Source organism: Cebus imitator, unplaced genomic scaffold (assembly GCF_001604975.1).
Source record: "Cebus imitator isolate Cc_AM_T3 unplaced genomic scaffold, Cebus_imitator-1.0 Scaffold443, whole genome shotgun sequence".
Lineage (NCBI taxonomy): Eukaryota > Metazoa > Chordata > Mammalia > Primates > Cebidae > Cebus > Cebus imitator.
The window spans coordinates 907,848-922,065 of NW_016107758.1; the positions used below are offsets into that span (position 1 = coordinate 907,848).

Consider the following 14,218-nt stretch of genomic DNA (forward strand, 5'->3'; position numbering starts at 1 on the left):
CCTCCCGGAGCCCCGCCCTCCCGGGAACACCGTCCTCCCGGAGCCCCGCCCTCCCGAAACCCCGTCCTCCCGGAGCCCCGCCCTCCCGGGAACCCCGTCCTCCCGGAGCCCCGTCCTCCCGGAACCCCGTCCTCCCGGAGCCCCGCCCTCCCGGGAACGCCGTCCTCCCGGAGCCCCCTGCCCCTCCCCCATCCCGCACCCCTGGGAGGGACTCAGGTCGCCTGAAGCACAAGCGCCAGCCGGGGCAGCCCAGAGCTCGGCGAAGCGGGACGCCGGCAGTGCCGCGGGAACGACCGGACGCCCAGCTCCCGAGGGCCGAGGGCACGGCGACGGGCACCGCTCCGGCCTCCCGGCTTTGCGGAGGGGCGGCCCCGGGACGCCTGAGGGGGACGCCTGAGCCCCGCGAGGCCGTGAGCGCGCAGCGCAGCTCCGGCCCGGAACCACGGTCCACCGTCACCGCGCTGGCGCTGGGAACGGCGGCGGTGACGGACCGGGGGCCGGAAGTGAAGGACCGGGGAGGACGGCTGCTTCCGGCGCGGTGGCTGCCGCCGTCTCCTCCGCGCCATGGCTGCGTTCAGCCGTCAGGTGAGGTTGCGCTGGGTGCGGGGGCTTCTCGGGGTCGCCGGCGGGCGGGCGGGCAGCGACGCAGAAGAACCGCGGCCGCTGGGTGCTTCGTGGAGCCCTTCCGGGGGTCCGTGCACGCTGGCCTGGCTCTGGCATCCTGGACCCGTGGCTCAGCTCGGTTATTGCGGGGTATAAAGTAAAGTTGGTTTTTTTTGGAGACAGTCTCGCTGTGTTGCCAGGCGCCAGGCTGGAGTGCAGTGCGCGATCTCGGCCCGCGGCAGCCTCCGTCTCCTGGGTTCAGGCGATTCTCCTGCTTCAGCCTCCCGGGTAACTGGGATTACAGGCGCCGCCGCCATGCCCGGCTAATTTTTGTGTTTTTAAGAGAGACGGGGTTTCACCATGTTGGCCAGGCCGGTCCCCAACTCCTGACCTCATGTGATCTGTCCGCCTCGGCCTCCCAAACTGCTGGGATTACAGGCGCGAGCCGCCGCGCCCGGCCTGAGTTGACTCTTGAACAAGAGTCTGATTTTCACAAGGAAGAGAACATGTATTTACTGTTCATTAGGAGGAAGCGGAATCCGCATAAAGATCTTTAGGCTTGAGCACAACGACTGCCCGGTGTTCCTGGCGGAGGGAGCAGCCGAACAGGGAGGCTGGAGAGCAGCCAGGGCTTGGGCTTGGCAGGCTGGCCCCGGGGCCAGTCGATGACGCTGGATAAGGGGTTGCGACCCCTGTGACGGGTTAGAGCAGGGCTTCCCAACCGCCGGTACCGGTCCGTGGCCTATTAGGAGCCAGGCTGCGCAGCAGGAGGTGAGCGGTGGGTGAGCCGGCCAACTTCCTCTGTGTTTGCAGCCGCTCCCCGCTCTGGCCAGGCCGCCTGAGCTCCGCCTCCTGTCAGACGTTAGATTCTCACTGGGGCGCAAACCCTACTGTGAACTGAGCCTTGGAGGGATCTAGGTTGCGCGCTCCTTGTGAGAATCTGATGCCCGATGATCTGTCACCCATCACCCACAGATGGGACCTTCTAGTTGCAGGAAAACAAGCTCAGGGCTCCCAGTGATTCTACATTATGGTGAGTTGTGTAATTATTTCAGTATATATTAGAATGTGAAAATAATAGAAATAAAGTACACGACAAATGTAATGTGCTTAAATTATCCCGAAACCCCTCACCAGTCTGTGGAAAATTGTCTTCAATGAAACCAGTCCCTGGTGCCAAAAAGTTTGAAGACTGCTGGCTTAGATGATTTGTGCATAGTTTCTTAAGCACCAGCCTGAACCACTGAAGATTTCTGAGGTCAACTGGAATTGTGTATGCAAGTCGACTAAATTACTGTGACCCTTCAACAACACAGGGGTTGGGGAACCAGACCGCCCCACACCAGTTGAAAATCCATGTATAACGCTGACTCCCCTAAAACTCAACTACTTATAGCCTACTTGTGACTGGAAGTCTTACCGACAAGATAAATAGTCAGTTAACACATATCTTGTATATATTGCATTCTGTAAGTTACAGAAAAGAAAATGTCATTAAGAAAATCATAAGGGCAAAACCCCATCTCTACAAAAAATACAAAAATCAGCAGGGTGTAGTGCTGTGTGCCTGTAGTCCCAGCTACTCAGCCTGGGGAGGTCAAGGCTGCAGTGAGCCATGACTGCACCACTGCACTCCAGCCTGGGCAACAGAGTAAGATGCCCCCCAACTCAAAAAGCAAAAGAAAAAGAACATCCTAAGAGAAAGTGCATTTATTATTCATTAAGAAGAAGCAGATCCTCATAAGGTCTTTAGACTGAAGAGGAGGTGGAGGAGAGGCTGGTCTTGGTGTCTCAAGGGTGGTAGAGGTGTAAGGAAATCCACATATAAGTGGATTCAAGCAGTTGAAACCCTTGCTTCAGCCTCCCGAGTAACTGGATTAAGGGCCAACTCTGTATCCCACAAGATTTTTGGAATGAATATAAGAATGTGAATCTGGAAAGTAGTCTGAGGTGAGACTTTTCTGGCAAACATGACCAGGTGGCCTAGAAATACTTTTTCTCTCTTCCTCCATGTCTCTACTCCCGTCCTTAGAGCTGCAAAAGCTAGCAATATTGTATCTGCTTGGATCCCATCTCTGTGCCCTTGAAATACCCTGTTCTCTACATGTGAGCTTCCTTCTCTGTAGGCTTAAGTTCAGATATGATTTTGCAGATTGCTCATAAAAACTGTTATGTTTGTGTGGAATCAAGGCAGTAAATACCCTGGCTCAAAAATCTTGTGGTGTCCATTGCACTGGAATAGTGAGGAATTAATTGTCTTTCGGTGCTGTGTCTTACAGGTCCTTGACTGGCACCGCCTGATCCCCCTCACCTGGGCCTGTATCGCTAGGCAGATTCCTCATCTTGGAGAACAGAGAAGGACAACAGCTTCCATGTTGCGCAAACTGACCACAGCCTCCAGTGGAGGGTTCACTGAGGAGTCATCCTGTATTAGATCCAGTGACTCTGTGCAGGAGCCAGAATGCAGGAGGAATCTTGTTCAGTGCCTCCCTGAGGAGCAGAGGACTCCTGTGGAACAAGGGTCCTTGGTGCTGGAGAGAGTCGTCAGTTCCCTCCAGGACATGGGTTTCAGCAATGCCCATATTAATGAATTGCTCCGTGTACAGCCAGGTGCCAGTCCTCAACAGTTGCTGGACATCATTTCAGAATTTATTCTCTTGGGTCTGAATCCAGAGCCTGTGTGTGTGGCCGTGAAGAAAAGTCCCCAGTTATTGAAACTGCCTATTAAGCAAATGAGGAGGCGCTCCAGTTACCTGCGAAAGCTTGGGCTTGGAGAAGGTACAAGGAGATGCAGATTTTGGCCGGGTGCAGCGGATCACGCCTGTGATTCCACATCTTTGGGAGGCCGAGGCAGGCAGATCACTTAGGTCAGGGGTTCAAGATCAGCCTGGCCAACATGGTGAAACCCTGTCTCTACAAAAATTAGCTGGGTGTGGTGGCACGTGCTTGTAATTCCAGCTACTTGGGAGGCCGAGGCAGGAGAATCACTTGGACCCAGGAGGTGGAGGTTGCAGTGAGCTGAGATGGTGCCCCTGCACTCCAGCCTGGCGACAGAGAGACTGTCTCCAAAAAAAAAAAAGCAGATTTTATACAGTGTGACAGAAGCCAGAGCCGGGGAGAGAAGAGCCTAAGGCGAGATGGATTAGGGGATTTCTGAGGTGTCCGTGTTCCTGGAGAGGAATGTGGAAATTGGCTTGGAGGAATAGGAGTGGCCTTCTGTGCAGAACGCATTTCGAGAGGGAAGGAGGAAGAGTTAAGGCTAGAAAAAATGGAGTGCCGGGACAGAGACTCGTGTCTGCCTTTTTCACTGTGGGCTCTTTAGCACCCAGTGCAGTGATGAGCATGTGGTATATGCCCAGTGGATTGATGCTGAGATGTGATACTGGTAAATGTGTGTACACAGAACATTTGATGTTTAAATCAACATGAAATGGTCTTAGTGCTTTGTCTCTGTGATGTCAAGCCAACATCTCTTGTAAAAACTTAACTTCCAGCCGAGTGTTTCCATTTACTGTGGAATCCGAGAGATCTTGCCAGGTTCCTGGGAAACTGGTGGAGTGGCCTTCCCTTCTATGCATCCCCCACTCCTGCGCCAGCATATTCACATCTCAGGGATGCCTAGAGTTCCCTGAATCTCTTTAGAGGCCTGCTGGAGGAGCTGGGGGCTCATGAGGGTCTCAAGGACCCTTACCCACTTTGACCAGAGGAGTTCCACTATTCTTTGTTTTCATTTTTGACTCTTCCTGGTAAGGTTTCTTTTGAGGCAGGGGTGGAAGGTGTAGGACCCACCATTTCACAGCATCTCTACAGGACTCCTCTAGAAGATAAGGAAAAGGTAGCCTTGTATATTTTTCTTAACAGATTATCTCTTACCGTATAATCTAAAAGCCTAAACTTGATGCATTATGTGCAGTGATTATTAATTAGCAAACTCAGCACAGCCTGAAGAGATGAAGATAAAACCTAAACTGAAATTCCTCACACATTAAGATAATCACTAACTCAAATGTTAGGAAACTTTTAATTAGCAGTTTAGTTGACTTTAAGTTTTCAAGTACTGAATTTTGCTCAGCTGTCCCTAGGAGGGCCTGGAATAGTCCCAGTTTACACCAGTTAATGCAGTTTTAATAGGGCCTGACTCACCCAAAGTGCCCTGGCTTGGATAAGATACATAGTGACCCTGGTAACCAGGATGTCAGTGTTGGTGTGTGTTCTCAGGATTACTGTTATTATTATTGTTACCATGACGGTGATGGAACTCCTTTTCATTGAGTTCAGCTTGAGAATGTTAGTTGTGAATGCTTCGATGACTATTTTATTATAGAGGGAAACATCAACCCAAAGCCCCAAAATGGAGGAAACTACTCTCCCATATTACTCTCTGATCTTTCCAGTAAATGCCTGGGAAATTCTTTTCCAAGTGAGGAGGGCAAGAGGAGACCCAAAATACAAAGTTGGCACCTTTCAGGTGGAGGCCAGAATACAGCAGGAATATGCAGGGGGAGGGCTGGTGAGTCTGAGGAGTGTCCTGGAGTCAGTGGGGAGACGTCTCATTTCCATGGTGCTTCTGGGAAAACATGCCTGAAATTGCCACTTGGTCTGTGGAAGGAGAGGATCCTTGTTTGTTTTTAAATGTGGACTTAAATCTGGTGCAGCTAGCTCCTTGGTTTCTGGAGTATCTTGAAATGATGTGCTTGCCTTTTTTGAATGTTCTGCAGGGAAATTAAAGAGGGTGCTTTCCTGTTGCCCTGAAATTTTTACCATGCCTCAGCGGGACATTGATGGCACTGTCAGGCTTCTTAAGGAGAAGTGCCTTTTCACGGTACAGCAAGTCACCAGGATTTTGCACAGCTGCCCCTTTGTTCTTCGAGAGGACCTGGGCCAATTGGAATATAAGTTTCAGGTGAGAATGACTGACAGGGCGATTAGGGTGGTAATAGCAAGTTTTTCAAATGCAGTAAGGGTCAGTTATATGGATAAGAAGCCTGAAAGCCCTCATATTTGAGTGGCGGAAGTGAAAGACTAGATTGCCTTTGCATACATCAGCCAGAGAATTCGGTTCTGGTTCTTTAAGTTCTTTACTATAGATCAAACCTATTCTTCAACTTTTCCGCCATTAATAATGAATGATCCAGTCCTATTCTTAGGGTCTAAGTGGGGATTCTGAAATAGCTAATTTTAAAATAGCTGAAGCCTTCCTGTCCTCAGAATGTTTTGCATGTTGATTTTGAAAATGTGATTTTAACAGTTGTCCTGATTTTTTAGTAATAATTGTGGCAACTTAGGTCAAATTTCTAGATGTTTTCTGAATGTTTTACCTACCCTTTCCATATTCATAGTTTCCCTCCCTGTTTAAGGAGAAATAGAACTTCTCCCTCCTGCCTCTTTATTTTCTGCTACATGTTTCTCAATGTGAATTTGAAAGTTTTGAAGCTGCCAGGTGCCACACAAACGCTGGCATTCTAGAATGGGCGTTCCACTGTTGTCAATCAGGCAATTCTTTCTGAATCCTTTTGTACAAGCTAAGTTTATATGGTTTATAGAATGACAGGTTTTAAGACTCTATGTGGTATTCCTAAGTGTGCTTGTGTCTTCCAGTATGCATATTTCAGGATGGGAATTACGCATCCAGACATTGTAAAGAGTGAGTACTTGCAGTATCCACTAACCAAGATTAAGCAGAGACACATTTACTTGGAGCGCCTGGGACGGTACCAAACCCCTGATAAGAAGGGGCAGACACAGATCCTTAACCCATTGGTCAAGAACATTCTCAGAGTTTCAGAAGCCGAGTTTTTGGCCAGGACAGCCTGTACTTCTGTCGAGGAATTTGAGGTTTTTAAGAAGCTCCTGGCTCGGGAAGAGCAGGAGTCTGAGAGCGGCATATCTGATGGCAAAAGGGCAAGTCTGGAGGAGGATGAGGAGGACGAGGAGGAGGAGGAAGACGAGGAGGAGGACGAGGAGGAGGAGGAGGAGGAGGAGGAGGAAGACGAGGAGGAGGACGACGAGGAGGAGGAGGAGGAGGATGACGATGATGAAGATGATGAGGAGGAACAGCTGTGATGGGAGGACCAAAGCAAAGGGTCAGAGATACCAAGGAAGCTTTCCATTCACTTAGCGCTTTTGGGTCCTTTACGTGAATCTTCTCAAGTTATTTTTTATTCTAAAACTAGTCTTTTGATGAAAAAAATTATCAATCACCTGAGAGGTAGATCAAACCAAACAGAAAACAGGAAATGCAAGTTTGATCTGTCGTCAGGTGTCTGTGGGGAGGGCCCTGTCCCATCCTAAATAACATACATACTGTGAGCTATTCAAATCAAGGGGACTCAATACATCATTTTGTTTTATTTTTTTTCTCTTTTTGAATATGTTGGTAATAATTCCATGACAGTTGCAAGATGGGGTTCCTTCTGGTTCAGGAATCACTTTGTATTTCCTTCTAGTGATAAAAATAAAATTATGAGAAGGCAGTGTGGGGTTTTAGTACATCACAGCACTTTATTTTATGAAAACATGTAGCAGGTTTTCCACAAAAATATTTGTTTTTAATCCAAAAGTATATCATTTCATAATGGCATTCAGTGTGCAGCAGTGATTCGTGATGTGCTGGTTAATTTGCACAGCGTCTCAAGACCAGCAAAATATTGCGGCAGTTTTATCTTTGTGAATGACAGCCCTTCCTATTTGGGGAAGTTGGCTTTTATGCCAGCTCTTGGCCAGTGGTCGGTCACCTCCAGGCCTGGTGTCTCCGGCCCTGTGGTCTGCAGCACCTCTGTGCTGGCCTGGAGAGTGCTGAGGCGGGTGGAGGCTGGGGAATGGTCCCGGACAGTCGCCTCCCCTGCCGGGTTACAGATGGGCTTTGAGAACCACAGAAAGGGATAGGGTCATGGGGCAGGTGGGCTGGAGCCAGGGCCACAGGGGGTGCCCCAGGACCTCCAAGGTGGGGGTGTCACCTTAGGGCACTGAGAACAAAGAACAATCTGAAATGCTGGGAACAGAGAAGAGGAATTTGATCTAAGCCAGGGGTGCTCCCTGAGGTAGAGGCCTGTCTCTGATGGCATGAGTTTTAAGAGGATCCTGGAGGACCGGTACATCCTAGAACATTCCAGTTAGCCCTTAGGGGAAACTGATAGGATTGTTGCAGAAAGCATTTTTGGTGATGGGAGCAAAATTCCAGTCTCCTTGGTAGCATTCTAGGAGCGACTAGATTCTAGGATCTGTTAGATTCTAGGATTCCTGTGGGTGGAAGCCGGGGATGCTGTAAAACACCCTACAGTGCTCAGGATGGCCCCCACAAGAGAATGAACCAGCCCAAAAGGGCAGTGCTGAGCCTGAGAAACTGATCTAAGGCCTGGTCTAATACAGTAATGTGACGGTTCACTCGTGACAACTTCAGATTGTAAATGGATTTAGAATAGTTGCATTATTTTATTTAAAAGAGAAATAAATAGCTGGGTTTTCATCAGGGCTCCTTTTCCCTATGCACTGGAATCCCCTTGGTAGATGTGAGCTGCATGCTGTTGTGGGGATTCAGCACTGAAGTCTGGGTGCTTTTGTCTTCTCCAGCAGCCTCCTCTTGGAGTATGACTGCAAAGAAAAAGCCTTTTGTTTTGCAAAAGAGAAGCAGCTCAGTGACTCCCTCCACATCGCCACAGCTTGAGTCAGATGCAGTGGAAGGCGTTCCTGCTGAGGGGAGGAGCAGGTGAGCTGGCACTTGACTGGAGCCCTTGCCTGCTGGGTTCTCCACTGGAGGACAGTGGGCACAGCAAAGATCCCCTTACCTGTACCTGGTAGCTCACATGCCGTGGGGAAAGGGGGAGTTTGTCTTGCCTTGCTGGCCATAGGCAGAACTGGAAATGAAGACATTTCACTGTGCCAGTGTTTCCATTTTCTCCTCGGTTGTGGCATCCCAGTCACTGCCACTTGTCCTGGAGCCTAGGCTGTTGTTCTTGTGCCCAACGGGAGGGTTAAGTAGAATCCTCAATCTGTACTCAGTTAAATGATCAGTACATCCCAGTTTCATTAGCAAATGGGTAATTCAGCAACTCATGACTGCTGCTTTCATTCTGATACAGAAATAAATCTTTATGCTCCTGACAACTTTCTGACTCTACTATTACTAATTTCCTTGGGTGGACTTTGAGTATTTTCAAGGAAGCTGTTAAGAGTTTTTAAAAGGAGCCATGTGAGAAACGCTGTGGTGGTCTCTTTGGAATGTTTCAAGAATCAACTGTCGTTCCTGAGCACCAGGAAGTCTTTTTACTAGATATTTAATGTGTAAAACATGCCCATGGGCGAGTCCTGTGACAGCACAGCACCAAGCCTTGGGACTCAGGAGCCAGTTCTCGTTGACACAATGCCTTCCAAGCTGACACTTGGAGCATGTTAGCATTTGCTGTGTGGCTGAGGGGCTTGAGGTCCTAGTAGGGAGTAGAAAGATTCACCTACTTTTCCAGTGATATCACTCGATCTTAGCATCTGCTAGGAATGCTGGAGCTTACATGGATGAACAGTGATGGGTCCCAGGGCTGCAGGAAGTCAGCAGTATGTGTTTGTGTACGTGGTTTTCTCTCAGTTCACCCAGTGACCCTTCGCTGCGCTGGAGACCCTGCATTGAGCTCTGCCTTCTGTTCTCAAGTGGGTCTGGAGACTGGGGAACATTTTGGGAGTACAGGTGAAACGTCTCAAATTGCCTGTTCCTTCTTTCTGAAAATGACAGACTGCAGAATACACAGACAGATGCACATGAAATTTTAATAAAGATAAAAAGCCTAAAATATACTCTAACTCTTAAAAAAAACATGATTTTAAAAGACAAAAGGAAGGAGGCCCTCTTTGTGGCTGGAATGCTGGTTCTGAGCAGAGGCAGGGAGACGCGGCAGGGTGCTTGCTTTCCAGCTAGGTCAGCTCTCATGAGGCTCAACATGCAAGGAGGTGGGACTGGCTTCTTTGGTTGTAACATCAGCAGGGGGTAGACAGCTGCCCAGAAGCATGGCGGGAAGCAGATGTGGTGAGGTGATGCACTATCCTGCTTGTGAAGATGTGGAAGTCTAAGATCGTGCTGACTACCTGAAAGCCTGACACGGCATTTCTAGAGTCATGGACTGAAGGGACTTACATACTGTGCAGCCAGCCCAGGCGCCCGTCCCTGCTGTGCTGAGACTTGTGCGGAGTCCTTGCTGCTTTGTGGCTGTGTGCCTCAGCTTTCCAAGTAGGGGGCTGGATCGCTTTTTTCCATGAACATTCAGGGGTCTTTGATGCCTTTGTGACTTGTCATTCAGGGGATGGCTTCCACTGTTTAAGGCTGAGATGATCTCATAGGACAGGGTTCAACAAATATGGCCCATGGGCCAACTTGGCCATTGCCTGTTGTAAGTAGGTTTTTATTGGAAGACAGCCATTCAATTACATGCCTGTGGCTGTGTCTGTGCTGCTGTGGCCACAGGGACCTCTGGTCTGCAAAGCTGAAAATATTTACTGTCTGACCCTTTACAGAGAAAGGCTGCCAGCCCCACTATAGATGAAAAGTGTCTGAACTCCACCTTATGTTAACATTGCCTCTGCTGGTCCGTACGATGGCTCATCACCTTGCACGAGCGTCAGACACACGCTGGAGGAGCAGAGCAGGGTGGCTGCGTCTCTACCTCAGCCTTCCTTCCAGCACCGCCTGGTTTCTGCTTTTTGGCCCCTGCCCCGTCTGTTTTGGAAGCAGTCCATCATGGTTCCTTCTCAATTTGTTAGGCCTCAAAGGGAGAATTCTTTCTCTGGCTTTGGAGTCAAAGAACAGGTTTCTGAGTACTGCAGAGTGTGGCTGACAACCTCCCTGATCCTGGGGAACGGTGGCTGCCATCTGATCCGCAGAGGCGTGGACCACACCTTCAGGAACGGCAGCCCGGGTGAGAGCACAGGCCGCTGAAATGCTTCGCAGGACTCATAGATGGCTGGTCCCGGAGCCGGGTCTCAGGGCGGGCTGGTGCGCACAGGCCTGGCCATCTTCTTCCAGAGGCCTGAGGAGGATGGTCACAGAGGGGACTGACTCCAGCTAGGACATTTTCTCTCAGGGTATCCTATCTCATCCAGTTTTGAGACCTCATCTTCCTGGGTTTTAGAAACTTTTGAGGTTGGTGGGGTGTAACAAGAACGTCTTAAATCCTCTGAAGAAAAAACAAAGTGAAGCATGAGAATGACAGGCATTCCCTCTCCTCGTTAAACCAGCTGCTTCCTGTTTCTCTTAGTGGTCCTTACGTTCTTACGGCACCGGGGTCTAACGAGGCAGTGCACATGGGGAGGGGCGGCCTCCACTGACCACATTCCCATCTTTAGGAACGTGTGGGCTCAGCATTACAACTTTTAAATGTGAAATCAGGCTATTCCTCCTCCCTGCCTTCCTCCTTCCAGTAACGACTGTGGGTCTGTTCTCTAAGGGTATGGCTGTGTTAGGTTGCTCTGGGTTGAAATAAATTCTCGTGTTGTTCTTGGGTAGGTGTCTGGGCGAGTGTATTTGTTTCCTGCTTTTTTGTGTGTTTACTTCATTGTTTCAAGACCAGGTGTTCTATAAGCCAGTTTGATTGGGGGCTTCTGATTTGTTTTTATAGATGTTGATGTGCTAGGAAAACTTAAAATGATATATTGGCTGGGCGCGGTGGCTCACACCTGTAATCCCAGCACTTTGAGAGGACGAGGTGGGTGGATCACCTGAGGTCAGGAGTTTGAGACCAGCCTGCCCAACATGGTGAAACGCCATCTTTATTAGAAAATAAATAAAATGATACATTAATATTTCAGGTGACTTACCACAATATAAACATCTCAAACCCAAATTATGTTGGATTCATAATCCTAGCGCAGTCAGGCACTGCATGATGAAGGACCGTGGGCATGACTGTTGTCTCATGAGATTACAGTGGAGCTGAGGTCGGCCGTGACTTTTTCTTTTTTTTTTTTTGAGACAGAGAGTCTCTCTCAGTTGCCCAGGCTGTAGCGTAGTGGTGCAATCTCAGCTCACTGCAACCTCTGCCTTCTGGGCTCAAACGATTCTCCTGCCTCAGCCTCTTGAGTAGCTGGGATGACAGGCGCGTGCCACCACACCTGGCTAATTTTTGTATTTTTAGTACAGAAGATGGGGTTTTGCTATGTTGGCCATGCTGGTCTCCAACTCCTGACCTCAAGTGCTCTGCTGGCCCCGGCCCCCCAAAGTGCTGGAAGAATTCTCTGTGTGTTTGTGCTGATGCCCGGTGTATGAAAGTCCAGCGCATACAATTACCTACAGTTTATAACACTTGATCGTGACCATTTGTGATATTACTGGTTTATGTATTTACTGTTCTCTTCGTCATTATTTTAGAGTGTACTCCTTCTACTTATAAAACAAACTTAACTGTAAAATGGCCTCGGGCAGGTCCTTTTTAGGAGGCGACAGCTTCGTGTGTGTTACTGGGACAAGATGTGGAAGTAGAAGAAAGTGAAACGGATGACCCTGATCCTGTGTAGACCTAGGCTAATATGTGTGCTTGTGTCTCAGTTTTTAACAAAAGTTAAAAACAACAGTTTTAAAAACAGAAAAAAGGACTGAGAATAAGGATAGAAAGAGCTGGGCATGCTGGCTCCTGCCTGTAATCCAGCACTTTGGGCGGCTGAAGTGGGTGTTAACATGAGGTCAGGAGATGGAGACCATCCTGGCTAACACCAAAAACCCCGTCTCTACTAAAAATACAAAAAATTAGCCAGGCGTGGTGGTACATGCCTGTAGTCCCAGCTACTTGGAGGCTGAGGCAGGAGAACTGCTTGAACCCAGGAGGTGGGGGTTGCAGTGAGCCTGGGTGACAAGAGCAAGACTCTGTCTCAAAAAAAAAAAAAAAAAGGATGGAAAGAAAACAGTCTTGAGCATCTGTACGGTGTGTTTGTATAATAAGTAAAAAAATATTAAAAATTTATAAAGTAAAATAGTTAGAGTAAGCTAAGGTTAACTGACTATTGAAGAACTAATGCATTGCTGTGCAACTTCCAGTCCTGCACGCTCGTTATGTTAGTGCCCTGCACAGGTGTACCCTTTCTTATCTCTTACACCATATTTTTACTGTAGTTTTCTATGTTTGGATGTGTTTTAGGTACACACAGCGCTGTGTTACAGCTGCCTACAGTATTCAGTGACACGCTGTGGTGCGGCCCAGGCGTGTGGGACGCCGTGCCCTCTCAGTGTGTTCTAAGTACGTGCTAATCGCCTCACAAAGCGTTTCTCAGAGTGCATCTCCACTGCTAAGCGACACTCAACTGCGGTAAATTGCTTACAAGCCTGGAGTGTGTTTAGTGTGCGTGTCTTTGGAGGGGGAGGTGGGAGGGGCGGTAGATGTTGCCAGCTGCTGTCTTCTGGAGACTTTCCACATCGGAATGGCAGACGCAGCAGTTGTGGCCAACGCAGAGCCCGAGTTGCTGTCATTGGCAAAGCTCTGGCCTCGGCCCTTCCCCTCAGGTACGGTGGACACTCTTCCTTTGGTGTGAACCTATACCTGAAAAGCTCTTTTGCTTGTCTTTATTTTTTTTTAGCATATAACAAAACATAGACCTGTTCGAAGTGGCTTGTTACCCAAGGGTGCCTCACCTCATCTGTACCACCAGGAAGAGGAACTGTGAAGGCTCATTTAAGGGGCAGGAGTAGTAAAGCTGTCCTAGTCTAGCCAGAAATCCATCCTTCATGCACAGTGACATGTGGACAAGAAATTATGGTCAGTATGAAACTGATTACAGGTTGTAGATGGGTTTTATGGTACATCCCAGTCTTTTGCAAACTGTTGTGAAGATTACCAGTGCTGTTTAAGATTCAGCAGTTAGGGCGGTGGGGGCAGGATGGGGGTCTGGTTGCTAAAAGAGTTTGGGAAATGCTACCTTAAACAAATGGAGAGTTCGAAAGTTTTTTCATTTCAGGATTTGTGAATGTCTGTGAGTCCACTGTCCGTTACGAGTCTCCTAGTGAGAGACAGTCTCTGAGACTTCCTGAGTATTAAGTGATCAAGGCCCCTGCCGTATGTTTAGTTCTGATAGAAGGCCGTTCGCAGGATCTGGGCAGCACTCCCTTAGATCTCTCCTGGCACCTCCGGAACTCCTCAGCAGCCCAGGTGCCAGGTGGTCTTCCAGCCTCCCTAAGTGCCCGCCCTCCTGCCTCTTCCTCCCACTGCAGCTGATCTAGTGGGGTTTGCCCCTACCCACAGAGAGCCACATTTCCGCCTGAAGAGGTACTTGTCAGTGGCTAGGCCAGGTTCACGTCTGTTTCCCCTTGGGGAATTCTGAAACCTTCCTGGCCTGGGAGTCTGCAACACAGCAGCACATGGCTGAGCTTCCTGTAGCAGTGCTCACTAAGTAGGCAGCAGCACCCCGAGGGCCCAGGGTGCTTACTAAGTAGGCAGCGGCACCCCGAGGGCCCAGGGTGCTTACTAAGTAGGCCGCAGCACCCCGAGGGCCCAGGGTGCTTACTAAGTAGGCAGGGGCACCCCGAGAGCCCAGGGTGCTTACTAAGTAGGCAGGCGGCACCCCGAGGGCCCAGGGTGCTTACTGAGTAGGCAGCGGCACCCCGAGGGCCCAGGGTGCTTACTGAGTAGGCCGCGGCACCCCGAGGGCC

General features: G+C 49.4%; 2 protein-coding genes across 13 annotated transcripts in view; one reads left to right on the forward strand and one right to left on the reverse strand.

The window, feature by feature from the left end:
• Positions 1-455: 455 nt before the first annotated feature.
• On the forward strand, positions 456-7,275 carry MTERF4 (mitochondrial transcription termination factor 4). 4 transcript variants are annotated; one of them, XM_017510796.2, is made up of 5 exons: positions 456-585; positions 2,883-3,381; positions 5,322-5,506; positions 6,202-6,543; positions 6,613-7,275. In XM_017510796.2, the coding sequence occupies exons 1-5, from the start codon at positions 565-567 to the stop codon at positions 6,664-6,666; spliced, it is 1,101 nt and encodes a 366-aa protein (XP_017366285.1). In that variant the 5' UTR covers positions 456-564; the 3' UTR covers positions 6,667-7,275. The 4 variants fall into 4 exon arrangements, with proteins under 4 accessions (XP_017366285.1, XP_017366282.1, XP_017366284.1 ...); XM_017510793.2 differs by having other exon boundaries at positions 6,202-7,275; XM_017510795.2 differs by lacking the exon at positions 456-585 and adding an exon at positions 1,459-1,636 and having other exon boundaries at positions 6,202-7,275.
• A 2,067-nt stretch (positions 7,276-9,342) lies between these two features.
• SNED1 (sushi, nidogen and EGF like domains 1) overlaps positions 9,343-14,218 on the reverse strand; it is an 86,950-nt gene continuing 82,074 nt past the window's right edge. For 8 of the 9 annotated variants that reach the window (XM_037732203.1, XM_037732202.1, XM_037732204.1 and 5 more), the window contains one exon: positions 9,343-10,758. In XM_037732203.1, coding sequence (XP_037588131.1) covers positions 10,627-10,758 — 132 coding nt within the window. In that variant the 3' untranslated portion in view covers positions 9,343-10,626. The remainder of the gene's footprint in view (positions 10,759-14,218) is intronic. The other variant, XM_017510789.2, reaches the window with a different exon arrangement.

Excerpts from the sequence above, each read along its gene's own strand:
- MTERF4 (XM_017510793.2), top strand. The coding sequence starts at position 565 with ATGGCTGCGTTCAGCCGTCAG. Across the intron at positions 586-2,882 it reads TGGCTGCGTTCAGCCGTCAG|GTCCTTGACTGGCACCGCCT; the intron begins GTGAGGTTGCGC and ends TGTGTCTTACAG. Across the intron at positions 3,382-5,321 it reads AAAGCTTGGGCTTGGAGAAG|GGAAATTAAAGAGGGTGCTT; the intron begins GTACAAGGAGAT and ends AATGTTCTGCAG.